At 49.7% G+C, this 14098-nt stretch overlaps 1 protein-coding gene across 1 annotated transcript; it reads left to right on the top strand.

Annotated features, from left to right (window-relative positions):
• Positions 1 to 204: 204 nt before the first annotated feature.
• On the top strand, positions 205 to 7273 carry FOXI2 (forkhead box I2). The gene is made up of 2 exons (XM_074373398.1): positions 205 to 3045; positions 3784 to 7273. Exons 1-2 carry the CDS (start codon positions 2502 to 2504, stop codon positions 4224 to 4226), a joined length of 987 nt encoding a protein of 328 aa, XP_074229499.1. The 5' UTR covers positions 205 to 2501; the 3' UTR covers positions 4227 to 7273.
• The last annotated feature ends 6825 nt before the right edge of the window (positions 7274 to 14098 follow it).

The raw sequence follows: 14098 nt of genomic DNA, 5'->3' as shown, positions 1-14098 counted from the left end.
GAGGGAAATTACATGAAGAGTCATCTAATTTTCTTAGATGTCCTGAAACTCACAGGAATGAAAGAGTTACATTAACAGAAAGAAAGGTTATTAAAATGAAAGGAAATTGGAAAGAACTCTCATCCTTTTAAATTCTTTTACATTACAAGACATGACTTAGGCTGTCCATTCAAGATCTCTGGTTTTATTATCACGTAGTACAGTTAACTGTAGATACAATTGATTCCTTCTCCGAGTCATTGTGTCACTCCACCAAGACAAGCGTCTTCTACATTTGAAGTCCTGGACAGTCAAAAGCCCGCACAAGGAGCACCAGTTTTTTTCCTGGTGTCCCTGCAGCTGTCACACAGCAGCTGCGGGGACAAAGGGAAGACTGGGCTGCCCTTTGTGGGGTCAAGCCCGCCCACCTGGCTGTATTCCCCTTCACGCTTTTTCTCCGTCACCTGCATAGTTCCGGTCAAGAAGAGCTGCACAACTTCTGTGATGCTCCATCCTCGTGAAGCATGGTTTCTGGAAAGCTGCCTCCTCACCAGCAGCCATTTCAAAGTGTCAGGTTTGGAAACCTGCTCCACTCTCAGGGAGCTAAGTGTGGTTACTCTGGAGGGGAGCTGATTCTCAGTGTGCTCCCAACGAGCACAGCCAAGTCATGCCTGCAACCATTTTTGCTGACGGAAAGCCACTTTCTCTAGGATACAGTCACCGAAAAGCTTGTCCCATGTACGGGGACATATGTGTTTAAAACTGTGAGGACATACTGAAAATCTCAAAACTGAGAGGCAGGTGGTTCAGGCTGCTGGTTTTGACAGAAGCAAGAAAAATCATCCCATCCTAAGTGCTGACATCCCCCTCCCCACAAAACTGTCCCTGCAGCGATGGGGGGCGGGGTCCTGAAAGGTACCAGGATCCTCACAACTTGTAAGCCTTTGCCACAATTAGAAGTCCCTGGGAAGGTGGAAAGGGGAGGGCCGGCACAGGCCAGCAGAGGGGCCCGATGTACGAGTTCCAGCCACTTCTTTCCTGTCCTTGTCTGAGAGACCAGAGTCCCTGCAGAGGCCGCGACAACCACCCTGAAGTGTAACAACTTCCCGAGGGGCTATTTGTTAACCTGCTCCACAAACTGTTAACGTGTTCCACAAACTGTTTGTTTTACATAAAATTTAAAATTACAATCTGAAAGCCTAAAGGCCACACCAGCAGTAAAGGGCTGACTCCAACTGGGCCTCTTATTTTCAGAGCCCCAGCCTTCTACTCCATCTAATCTTTAGCCCCACTCCCGGCCTCCTCCTCCACACCGCCAGAAGTGGAGGGCAGGGGGCGGCATGGCTGGGGTCGGCATCAGGAAAATTGGAACCCTTGTTTTTTAAATGAATTGACATTCATTCACCATGACTCTTCACAGCCCCAGGAAATCTTGGGGAGGTCCCAGGGCAAGACTCATTTCTACAAGGTTGGTATTAACACCGCGGGCGCTGAATTCAGGGCCCTCTCCTCTGAACCTTGATCACCGCTTCTCCGCTCTAGGGCAAGTGGCCAGAACTCGGGGTCCCTGCTCTTCCCAGGTACCCCAGTCCTGCGCGGCGCATCAGCCTTGGCAGGGCTGCCGAGGAGTCTGGGAGGAGCTGGGGCGCAGCGGTTGGTGTCGGGGGCACAGGAGAGACGCCCTTGTTTTCCCGGGGTCCCGGGAAACCCCGCGGAGAGTTTTGCCACCCGCTGCGCCCTGTGCCCGAGCCACCGAGCAGACTAGCCAGGCGGGATCTCGGGCTCCCGGGGCTTCGGAGTAAAGGATTCCTCGGATGACTGGGGCCTCCCGAGCTTCCAGCGTCTCCACCCTTACAGGGGTCTGGTCCGCCTTCAAGCTGATTGGGCGGCGACCCCCAACGATTCCAGAGCCACTGTCCGCGTCCAGCCAGGCCCTGCCTCGGGCCTTGTGTCCTTCGCTGCGCCGCCTCTGCACTCCGCTTCATCCCCACGACATCCCCTGGGCTTCATCGGGACTCTTTGGCCAGCACAGTGGCCCTTCGTTCTTAGCCCGTTGTCCTCAAAGGCACAAGGGGTCCCTGGTGGGCGAGCAAGGGGACCTCGCGTTGGACAGGGATCCCACGCTGCATACTTGGGGACCCGCGGGAGGCGTGGTACCTGCCCGAGGGTGCAGGTTAGCCAGAGCCGCGGGGCCTTAAAACCCGAAGAGGCCAGAGTGGGTGAGATCTCTGGGGACGCAGGGTGCTGGCGGCAAAGGCTGCGAACGACTCTGGCCCGAGGCGGCGCAGGCAGCGCAGCGCCTGGGAATTACTGGCGCGGCTCCAGGGCGCGTCGGGACCTGGGCGGGGCGGAAAGCTGACCCCGCGGCGGGGATGGAGGATTCGCTCCTCCAAAGCAGGTGGGGGAGGGGGGTCGCAAGCGACACACACCTGGGGCTCGGCCCCGACGGCATTTAAAGGGGAAGGCGGGGCCCGGCGGGCGGCACCCGGGAGCTGCTGGCGGCCGAGCTGGATGGGGCGCCCATGAGCTTCGGCGCGGAGCCACCCGCCCCGGCCCAGGAGCGGCTGGACATGGCCGCGTACTGCGACGGCTCGGGGCCCTGCTCGGCCCCGCACGGCCAGGCCCGGGCGGCAGCGCACCCCACGGGCCACGCGCGCGGTGACCTGGGCGCGGCGGGCGTCGGCGCGCGCCTGTGGCTGAACGCACCCGCTCTCAGCTCCGCGCCCTACGCGCCCGGCCCCGCGCCCGCGCCGCCCTACGCGGCCCCTGGCCCGCTCCTCGGAGCCCCGGGCGGTCTGGCGGGCGCTGACCTCGCGTGGCTGAGCCTCTCGGGCCAGCAGGAGCTGCTGCGGCTGGTGCGGCCGCCCTACTCGTACTCGGCGCTCATCGCCATGGCCATCCAGAGCGCGCCACTGCGGAAACTGACGCTCAGCCAGATCTACCAGTACGTGGCCGGCAACTTCCCCTTCTACAAGCGCAGCAAGGCGGGCTGGCAGAACTCCATTCGCCACAACCTGTCGCTCAACGACTGCTTCAAGAAGGTGCCCCGCGACGAGGACGACCCAGGTAACAGAAGCTCACCTGGTTGATCGCCCTGTCCAGGACTCCGCGGATTCCCGCCCCGGGCTGCTGGCACTCTGTGGATGGGGGCGGCCCTGGACAACTCAGTCTTTATTGCACAGCTTGGGGGTGCTGAGGTGGGGAGGAGGATGGGAAGAAGACACGTACTTGGCCTCCAGCAGACAGGCTCCAAGACGGCAGTAGACTTCAGGTCTAGTGCTGCGTGAGTCTCTCATTCTCTCCTCGCTCCCACGAAGGAAGAAGCGGGAAAGATAGCCTGCTGGGCGACCTTTGGAGTTCCTTCTCTGGGCCTGCGTCCTCTGCTGTAAAATGGGGTGCCTACCCGGACTATGAAGACAAATGCCAAGCCGCTTTGGGAGGCACTGGGGTCTGCAAAGAGGCCTGGCGTGGTGGGCTCTGCCCCATCGGCAGTGACTGCCAGAGTAGAGATTGCTTGGCTCTGCACCTCATAGGTCTTCTTTCTGACCTTGAACTTAGCGGGGTTCTGTATTTCCGGGGGGTCGCCCTTCCCCGGTCTTTCTGGGATGTCCACATTCTTTCCAGTCTGGCTGTGGTGGCCCCATCCCGTAGGAAGCGCCAGCTCAAGGTTTGGGATGGGGGTGAGGGCGCATGGAGGGGCCGGAGGGAGCCTCTTTCTGAAGCTGACCTCCATTTCTCACGTTCTCACTGTCACCTCCGTCAAACACCGGGTTTTCTGAGCTGAGCCTTTTTCTTCTTACGCAGGTAAAGGCAATTACTGGACCCTGGACCCAAACTGCGAGAAGATGTTCGACAACGGGAACTTCCGGAGGAAGAGGAAGAGGAGAGGGGAGGCGAGCGCGGCCGCCCCCTCGGGCACCCGGAGCCCGGGGGGAGCCCCGGCGCCGGAGCTGGAGCCCCTGGGCGCCGCCTCCCCGGACCCGCCCGCCTCGTCGTCCCCGCCCGCGCCCGAGGCTGCCGCCTGCTTCTCCAGTTTCGCCTCGGCCATGGGCGCCCTGGCTGGCGGCCTTGGTACCTTTCCCGGGCCCTTGGCGGGCGACTTTTCTTTCGGGAGACCGACCACGGTCGCCGCCCACGGTCCCCAGGCCCCCGGCCCCGCGCCCCGCCCCGCCGCTGGCCATCAGACGGCGGCCACCAGCTTCCGCGTCGGTCACTTCGTCTACAGTCGGGAAGGGACGGAAGTTTGAAGGGAGGCGGGGGATTGTCTCTGTCCAGAGGCGCCGAGCTCAGGCCGCGGGTTCCCGCCGCGTGAGGGCCCCACGTGTGGCCTCGTCAGCGGTCAGTGCAGCGGAGGGAGGGTCCCGGGGTCCGGCCACAGGGAACAGAGCCAGCCTGTCGTGCACCCCTCACGCAGGCGACCGTACAGATGGGGCGAGCGGGCGCTCTCTCTGCCCTCTGGCATTCCAGTTGGCCTGGACCTCAAACCCGCGCTCCCAGGGGGCTCCACCTTTTCCAGGGGGAGCTTGGCCCCCTCCAAAGAGCTTTCTTACTCGTGCTAGTGGAGATGCCCCGGCCAGACTTTGGCGGATTTTCTCCTCCTTTCCAGCTTGGACCTGGGACAGTCGGTCCTGGACACGTGGAAGAGGGACTTTCTCATGGCCGGATCTGCGCTGAAGGAAGAGGGAGCGCTGCCAGCACAGCAGCCCTGGGGACACCAGCTCCTTCCCCTGCCACTCAGCACCCGCCTCCCTGACCCTGTCCTAAGACCAGGCGCCTCCAGGGACCACCAGACCTGTGTCTAGCATCCTAGAGTCACAGGATGGTTTCAGGTTTTCCCCCCACCCAGCCACACCCAAACCCACGAGGGGAGGCGGGCCAGAGAAGGCACTCTGGTTTCCTCTCCCTTCCTGCCCCTCATTCCTGGTTTTGGGCCCTAGCAGCCTCCCTGCACTGACCAGCTGCCTTCTGGGTGAATTTAAGCCCCTGCCTCCCTCCGTTTGTAGTTACGCACAAGGTTCTTTGGAGCCAACAGCCACTGGGTGGAGAAATTTTGGCCTTGGTACCTCCCTGAGTTTCTGGCGGCTGAGGGCCCCGGGGGTCATCGGTGCCTTCTGGAGCTGCAGGAGCTTAGCTGGTGCGCCCACCCTCTCTGCTCTGGGGACTCAGGAGAGGCACCTTCCCTGGGAGAGAGCAGGGAGAGGACACCGTTAACTCGGAGTAGGGCAGAGGATTTAGCTCAAGCCACTGCCCCCGGTAGGCCGCGCAGGTTTTCCGAGGTGAACTCCAACCCTGACCGCTGGGCCCAGCGCTGTTGCTTCTGCTGCTGCTGGGAAGGATGGCGGTGCTCTGTGTCAGTTCCTTAGAGCTGGGCCAGCAGTGGTCCTGATGAACCGCTTGTGTGTTTGAGAGAGAGAGAGATGGAGAGAGAAAGATGGAGAGGTTGGGGGCATGTATAGGACAAGCCAAGAGTTGGGGTGAATTTGGAGCCTGGGTTGTGTTTCACTGAACCTTTCTGGGGCAGAAAGTTGCAGACCTCTCGGCATTGCATCTCTCTGCTGCCGGCTGCAGGAAGGCCCGCAACGTGCTAGCTCTGTGGTAATAATACCACGTTGCCCGGCCAAACTTACACAACCAAGCCAAAATCTCTTTAGGGGAAACACTCCCAGAACGTAATACAATTTAAGAAAATCCTTACCTTATGAAAGAAAGAATATTATCTCAGTCCTGCTTAACAAACTAAAATGCTAAAAATAAACATCGACGTACTGTAACTTGAATGTACATGCTGTTTCATACATTAAAAGACTCCACCACCACTTCCCAACGTTTTCAGTTTAGACTTTGCATTTGCAAGAAACTTGGAGAAAAAGAATTTTATAAAGTAAGTTTGACAGCATTGGGAAAGTACTATGTACAATTTACAATTAATGAAGATTTGAGAAAATTGGCTGATAAATATGTATATGAAAGTGTATAGTATGGCTGCATGACTGCTAGGAATTGGTACAAAGCTGCCTTTTTTTTTTTTTTTTACTTCCAACCATGTTTTTTTGTTGTTAAAATAGAGGGAAAAAAGTTTCAAAATGATCTTTCAACTTTTAGTTTGTTTGACTAAAAGTCTCTTTTTGATGTTTAAAAATGTGTTCATCCTTTCAAGCTTTCTCCCTTTAGTAGGTAATGGTATAAACAAGTAGATGGAATGTCCGTGAGAAATGCATAGTTTAAAGTAATTCTAGCAGCGCAGGGTGTTCGGAAACCAGAATCCATGCCTCCTCTGTGACAGTGCGTGTGTCTGGATATGTTTTCTCATGGTGGGGTTGGGGGGAGGGGGCCAGAATGCCTCCGGGGCCCTGGTGCAATCAGCTTTAGAACCACTTCTCATTATCCCAAAGGAATATTTTCCCAGCGGAAAGAAACTGCTAAATTCAAAATGTTAAAAGCACAAAGCAGCCTGTAATTGGTTTATAATCAAATATTTTCTTCTGACCAGGACTCAGCGAATTTGATCTTAGTTTCAAAAGCAGGCTGCACATGGGAGACTGAAGGACCAGCTCCTGTTGGTCAGATGGAGGAAATGCCACCAGGAGGCCGGGAGAATCCTCTCTCTGGGACTTGGAGCCCCATCGCGGAGCCCAGGCCTTGTCTTCACCTCTGTCTCTTTGGTCTCTGAAATAGCGAAATACTGTCCCTTTTGTGTGTCAAGGGTGGGTGCTGTAATCTCTGGCTTTTTTCTTGAACATTCCAAGTTGTTTTAAAACTAACTGTAAGCCTTTACAAAAGGAGTGCCCTGGTATGACGTTACAAGCACACAACGGAGTATCATTGAAGTTCTCAGTTCTTGGTTTGAATTAACATTTCTGGTGGCACTGAATAGGTTAATGATGTGTTTCCAACTTCAGAGGGGAAAGATCAAACTGCCAGAGTACCAGATGATTGGGAATTCTCTCCACTGCCAAATGGTAGTGGAATTTTCAGATTGAAAAACCAAAGAGCATAATAGGAAAATAAATTGTAATGTTACCTCCCCTGGAAACTTACTAATCAAGGAGTCCCTGTGCAAAGGACAGCCATTAATGATGAAGTCTCAAAAATTTGTCATAAGTATTTGAAGAGTGTGGTAACTAGAGGTTTAAAAAGTGAGTACTGGATTTCAAGATATGAATTCACATATTGATTAAACATTGAGTGTGTCCATTTTTATGATGAACACAAGGTGCTGCCCTGGGATGTTCATGCTCAACTTTTAAACTTTAATTTCCTAAGTGTATCCACTATAATTAAATGGCATTTTTTATTCAGGTCAATGGCCATACAGTGATTATTAAAACTTTTCAGTGAAACAAGAGACAAGTTCATTGTGATTTTGCTGATAAAAGAGCTGAGTCAAAGGGTTAATGGGTCTTCAGAAGCTGATCTGATGAAAACTGAAAAGGGTCCCTGGTAGGCACACAACCTTTCTATGACCTGTACTCAGAAGTGCACCTTCCCCTGCACAAATCTGCACTCACGTGCACACACACACATTCACATCATAAAGCCATGTCACGGCCAGCATCCTCAAGAGACAAGCCTTAGGTGTCAGCACCTACCCATGATACTCAAAGGTGTAATATTTTCAAACAATATTGTGAGAATATCACATTTGTATCCAAGATCTGACTTCAGATGGAGAGGAGCACTTGAGAACATAGAATGCAGGTGGGCTCGAGTCACATAGCCTAGTAAAATGTGATGCAGTCAGTAAGTTTTCTGAGTTTCAGCCATGTACCTGGCTTTGTTGTAAGCCCTGCGGTGAGCGCCCTGGGCCACTGCTGCCCTCACAGAGCCTGCTTCCAGTGGGAGCAACAGAGATCAATGTGCAGTTACCGGCTGGACTGTGGCCATTTGGCTTTAAGACAGTAACTTTTTTTTTCAAAAACTTTTTTTTTCAAAGCCAGTAACTTTGTGATCAAGTCAATAAGCCATCATTTGTAAACACACAATTACCACACTGCGTCTTTAAGCACACTTCACTGTGTATTCCAGACTTCCGTAACTCGGGGAGTAATGGTTTGCTTTCTCAGCTTTGTAACTTCATTGTGATTTAGGCCAGGAGTTGAATGTCGCCCTGGGCTGGAGCAAGTGTGATCTGTTTCCTTCCCCAACAGCATCATTTAGAAATCTTAACATAAAACCTGCCCTCTTATTAGAAGTTCTGTCATCTGATGGTTAACAGAAGACAGCGTCTACTGTGACCACAGCTGGCCCTTCTCCAAGGCTCCTACGTATGGATTCCTTTGGTGCATCCCTGCATCCATTAGTTAAAGGTTGGGAAATTCTTTCTCTTTTAATGTAAAATTTGCTAGACAACATCCCTCAAGGCTAATTGCCTAGCACCTGCAGTAAACTGACTGCCCTGTCTGGTGAACTGTCGTCTGGGACTGAACACAGAGATTGTGAAATGCCCTTCGTTTCATCCAGTTCACAGGGGTAAATTAACAGTATGTTAAATTAGATTTTCACCGCGCAAAAAAATCAGATTTGTAGCCCATCTTTATATAGCGCAAACTGAACTGATGGGTCTTTGAAGCTTTCTCTATCCCCAAGAATCACCCCTTCACCCGACACTGATTGAACATCAAGGGGACAAGGACTCTGGTAAATGTAATGGATATCATCTCATTAAGCCCTCACAACCACACAAGGAAGAAAGTATTCTGATCCCCATTTTACTGATGTGGAAACTGAGGCTCAGACAGATTAAGTGGTTTTTTTCCAGAAGCCACAGATAATACTGAGCTATACTAGCAAGAACCTACCTACCACTTGTCCCTGACTTCCCTGCTTCAGGTACAGGTCCTAAAAGAGATCTCAGGGAAGGTTCTGCTCCTGCGGCCCCTGGATGTGCTGCCTTACACCCCTCAGAAGGCCCCGGAGTTGTGTACGTCCTCTCCTGGGGTCTATGTGGGGAGGAGCCACCTGCTTTATTTCACAGGAACATCCCCAGCGCCAGGCATATTGTAGACACCCAGGTGGTAGAAACTGAATGAATTAATGCATGAGTGAGTGTATGAGTGAGCAGAGTTGTGCCCTAAGTTTTCCAGACACTCTCCCTCCTTTTAGAGGTCCCCTGGTCTCCTGACTTCTCCATACGCAGAGCCAGACTTCAGCTGGACCCTGCAGGTACAAAAATGAATGGGACACAGCCCTGGTAACAACGGTTGTTGGACAGAGTGCACTGTGCTGGAGGGCTGGGTGCTGAGGAAAAGTCAGAGACATGATGGGATATGAAGCCAGTAAGGTCGGGTGAGTTTCTCACTTTGAACATGAGCACAATAGTAATACTACAAACAATGCCCTGAAGAGTCCAGGCTGACGCCTCTGCTGGCCACACCTGGATGAGAGGCTAGCTATGTATGTCTACACCTCTGTCAGACGGGTGATTCCTTATCAACCAGCGATGGCTGGGCCTTTTCCGCGTCACCTATCCCTGCCACCTCTGCTCTCCCCGGACCTAAATCATGACCTAGCTTCCAAAAGACAGGAAGGATTTGAAGACAGGAACTGGATCATGCTCCTGGGTTCCCCCCACAGGGCCTGGGCTTAACAAGACTGAAAGATGGGGCGAGGGGAGTGTGTGTACAATTTTTACTGCAACTTCGAGAAGAGTTCAGGTGTCTGCCTGCCTCTAGGCCCCTAATCTGTCCCAGCAATCCATCACCTGTGGCTGGCCCTCACTCCTGCCTGCACCACGGTTTGCCTCTGCCTTAAGGCGCACATTAACTTCTGCCCCTGAACCAAACAATGCCCTTTGACTGGACCTCACTTTGCTGGGCTGGGAACGCTTTACTCCCAGAAGCCTAAGGGCAGGTCAGCTTAGGGGAAGATAGGCTTCTGGAGTCAGCAGAATTAGTACTTTAATGAAAGGTTTCTGTTTCAGTATTCTTGACAGGTCGGAGCTTAATTCTTTACGCTCTTTTTGTAATCCGGAGTGGACCAAGACGGCCTTACTGCCTTACTTACATTGGTTTGTTTGATTGATTATTTGTAAATGTCTGTTAAAAACAAATCACATTGTATTTTTAAATGAGGGAAATTAAAAGCAGTTTGGCCTATTGCTTAAACAATACAACATAAGAAAGAAATTATAAGGGAAGGGATGAGAAAAACTTCTAAAGAATCATTTGTAATGCAGTTCTTAAGAGATAAACTGTTTTTCATTCACTATTGCTTTAAGTTTTTCTACAATGTCTGGGTTAGGATAGGCAATACATGAAAGATTTGTAGGAAATGTAAGACATGTAAGAATCTGCAATAATAATACTTCTTTATTAACAGGATTTTTTCAATTCTGGCAGGACTTTCTTCATTTTCAGAGTTTGAATGTGTAAGGCTGTTAGTACACATATCATATTTATGAATTCGTGCAGGCACAAAATTAAAATGAGATTTATAGCAGGAAAAAGTTATACATTTTCAAATAACTAGCAAGATGGATGTTTCCACATTCTTCTAACCTCTCAGGAGGGACCCTCCTCTTCAGCTCAGATTTCACATGGGCTCATTCATACAGCAACCTCCCACCTCCCTTTGGGTCATCTACAGTTAAAAAAGAAAGAAAGAAAGAAAGAATTTTAGCGTAACTGGGTGTAGAATGACAGGATGGGAGCCAGTGCTGAGACGCGTGTCCTGTTCACCATCCACTGGCACAGGCTCGCACAGAACCAGACGGTGCTGTGGGCTTTGTGAAGTGGGTGTCCTCCAATTAGTGTAACATTTATTCAAAGAACTTACTTAGAAAAAACAAAGGATATAAAAAATAATTGAGTTCTGTGTTCAATAAAAATGGCCAGAAAAGATAAATGATGTTAAAGAAACAAGAAGGAAGGAAATCATAACAGTAAACATAGACACGTGAAACGAAAAACAAAACAATATAGGCAATCCAAAAACTCAAGCACTGGTTCTCTAAAAAGTGAATAAAGTGGGCAAAATTTTAGAAAGATCAAGAAGAAAAGAAAAAAGGAATCAATTAGCAATCATCAGGAAGCAATCAGAGGGAAGGAGGTGAGAGAGACTGTAGTTGCCACCTGGAGGGGTTGGTGGGCGAGTTCCCATCTGAGGCTCCACTTTCTCTGAGAAGCAAAAGGTGAAGTCATCTGTCGAGAAAGGTAGCAGTTAAGTAAGGAGGGAGTGAAGGAGGAGTTAAGAAATGAGAAAGTGAGTCTTAAGAAGAGAAGGTCCAGAAGAATATAGTGGTGAATAACAAAAGGTGATGACTAACTGTCCCTAAAAGTCTAGGGGACTATCACCGAGGTTCTACGTGAAGGCTGGGACAGGCTCCTTATTCAGATCTGAATTCTGGTATCAAGCAGAGGGTCTGCAGCATTGAGGCACCACCTAAAAATTAAACACCTGTGATGAGTATCATCAAATTTGTTCCCAACTGAAAACTTAAAGTTGTACTGGTTTAAAGTAATTTAAAAATCCAAGCATTTCAGAACTAGAATGACCCTGTGAGATCATTATCTCAGGGATGGCTAATACACTACACTTAGTTCTCCATTTCCCACTCCCATGGCAGACATTAATAATCAATCACTGGACTCTTACCTGCTCCATCTTCAGAGTCTTTTTCATCATTGTCCTTTAGGAAGCCATTGCCTATCTCTCAGAGTTCACACATGGAATTAAATTCATTTCCAGCCATGATAAGATATGTGAAGTTTGAAAAAGCTCAAATAATTGGTTTAAAGTTGGTCTTCTAGTTAATGGGAGAGCTATGCATAGATTCTATGTTACTCAACTCAGTTTACCATTTTATTATGCTAATATACTGTGGAAAAGTAGCAGATATCTCTATATTTTAGTAATCACTGTATGGTGATTTGTTTTGTGTCGGTGTCTTTTAATATTATATTTTTCTTTATTTTTGCATTTTGAATAAGATATGCCTGGGTGGGAGATTTTTTGGTAATTATCCTACTTGGTGTTCTCTGAGCTTCCCAAATCTGTGGTTTGGTGTCTGTCGTTAATTTTGGAAAATTTTCAGCCATTATTACTTCAACTGTTTCTTTACTCCTCTGTTATTCCAATTACCTGGGTGTTATGCATTTCACAATTGCCCCACAGTTCTGTTTTATTCTGTTTTAATTCTTTTATCTCTGTACATTTCAGTTTGGAAATTTTCTACTGATCTGTCTTCAAGTTTACTGATTCTTTCCTTGGCCAGTCTACTGATGAGCCAATCAAAGACATTCTCCATTTATGTTGTAGTATTTTTAATTTACAGCATTTCCTTTGAATTCTCTCTTGGTTTCCATCTCTTTGCTTCCACTACCCAACTGTTTTTGCATGTTGTCTATATTTTCCATTAAAGTCCTTCACACATTAATCAGTTATTTTAAATCTCCTAGCTGATAATTCCAACATCTGTGTCATGTTTGAGACCTATTCTGATGCTTGCTTTGTTTCCTCGGACTGTTTTTTTCTTGCCTTTTAGCATGCCTGGTAATTTTTTGCAGAAAGCCAAACATGATGGATTGGGTAATAGAAACAGGTGAATTGGCCCTTATTGTGAAGCCATATATTACTCTGGCTAGAGTGTGGGCTGCATTTAAGATTTGCTGTAGGCACCAGAGTTTTCAAGCTTCTCTGGTGTCCATGTTTTTGTCTCCCCTGCTGTCTCTGGGCTTCCTGAAGTCCTCCTCCTTAGACAGCTGCATCTTGTAGTTCTTTCAGCTCTGATCCACCCCTGTTAGTGTGGTGGCAAAGTGTGTGGGGGAGAAACATTCTGTTACTTTGTGGTTCTGTCTCAGTATCTGAGGGTGCCTGTGTCCTTGGGCTGTGACCTTCACAGGTGTTTCTTAGCACCTCCTCTCTTTTCTTAGACAAGAATACCAGTGGGTGCTAGAGTCAGAGAAATTCTCTTCCCCTAGGGAGGTAAGGCTCTAGCAAAGTTCATTTTCTCTGCAAAGTAGGCTTTTGTTAAGGAGAACATTCTGGGTCTATTTCACAGTGGTTATCCTTTCCCTTCTCCAGCCAGATGATCATGGGACTTTCTTGGCTCCTCATCATGATAACTTGGTGGGATCCCTGGAGACAAACTCGGGGAAGTCCAGGAGAAACTAAGACTGTGACCCTGGGAGCTTTTCACTCTCACTCTAATCTATGTTTAGCCTCAAGCAATTCATCAAGGTTCCCATTTAAGTGTATCTAACAGTTTATTTCTCCAGTGGCTTCTGATCTAACTAAGCAGATCTTGGCTGGCACTTTCTAGATTTTGGGTAGCAGTTTGCCCTGTGACCTCAGCTCTCTGATGGTTCCAAGAAAAGTCTTTGGTCTTCTGTTGGTTCAGCCTTCTCTCACTGTGAGGATGGGAGCAATGACTTACAAGCTCTTTACATGTCAGTGCTGAAATTAGAAGTCCTCCCTACTCCATCTTCAACATATATTGGATGCCCACTATGTGTCTGGTCACGAAGTGATGAACACAAGGAAAAAAAATCCCTGCTTTGTAGCCCCAAGTGACACACAGATGGCTGGGGAGTCCTAAAGCATTTCCAGTCTCACTTTCTTCCTTCAATCTCAGACCCACATCTCCAGCTGTTAGAAGGATGCCACATCAGCCTTTCAAATTCACTATTGCCAGCCTAGAAGCCAGTGCCTCACTACTAAGCCAGCTGCTAGTCCTCGACTCACCATGGGCCTCCGAGACACCAGACCACTCCCTCCCCTACATCCTACTATTTTCTCAACAAACCTAATTCTTAGGTAACACCTAACTAAAAGGCTTTCTCTCCATCTCTCCTGCCACAATTTTGGCTTAAGTTCGTACCATCTCTGTCTTGGCTATTCTAATAGTCTCCTGACTTCATTGGCCCCCAGTCCTTTGCGCAGGGTACCACCAAACTTAAGATACCATGAGTGTCAGATAAAGTCAAGTTCCTCATCACTTGGGCCTTATCACCAGGTCCTTTACCATCTGGCCCTACACTTCTCCTCTCTGCATCCACCATAACTCCTCCCACCTCCCCGCCAAGTGTGCCAGGGCCAGTCCTTTGGTCCAGAGTGTCCTTTCTGCCTTCCCATCTCCACCACTTCCCTAACAAGCCTTAAGGATCTTCCCTTGAGTCTCAGA

This window comes from Camelus bactrianus, chromosome 11 (genome assembly GCF_048773025.1).
Source record: "Camelus bactrianus isolate YW-2024 breed Bactrian camel chromosome 11, ASM4877302v1, whole genome shotgun sequence".
NCBI classification, from domain to species: Eukaryota; Metazoa; Chordata; class Mammalia; order Artiodactyla; family Camelidae; genus Camelus; species Camelus bactrianus.
Note: the sequence above shows the minus strand (reverse complement) of the source record. Positions and strands in the feature narration are given on the sequence as shown.

Coding starts and splice junctions, on each gene's coding strand:
- FOXI2 (XM_074373398.1), top strand. CDS start 2,502: ATGAGCTTCGGCGCGGAGCCACCCGCCCCGGCCCAGGAGCGGCTGGAC. Junction 3,046..3,783: donor CCGCGACGAGGACGACCCAG/GTAACAGAAGCT, acceptor CTTCTTACGCAG/GTAAAGGCAATTACTGGACC.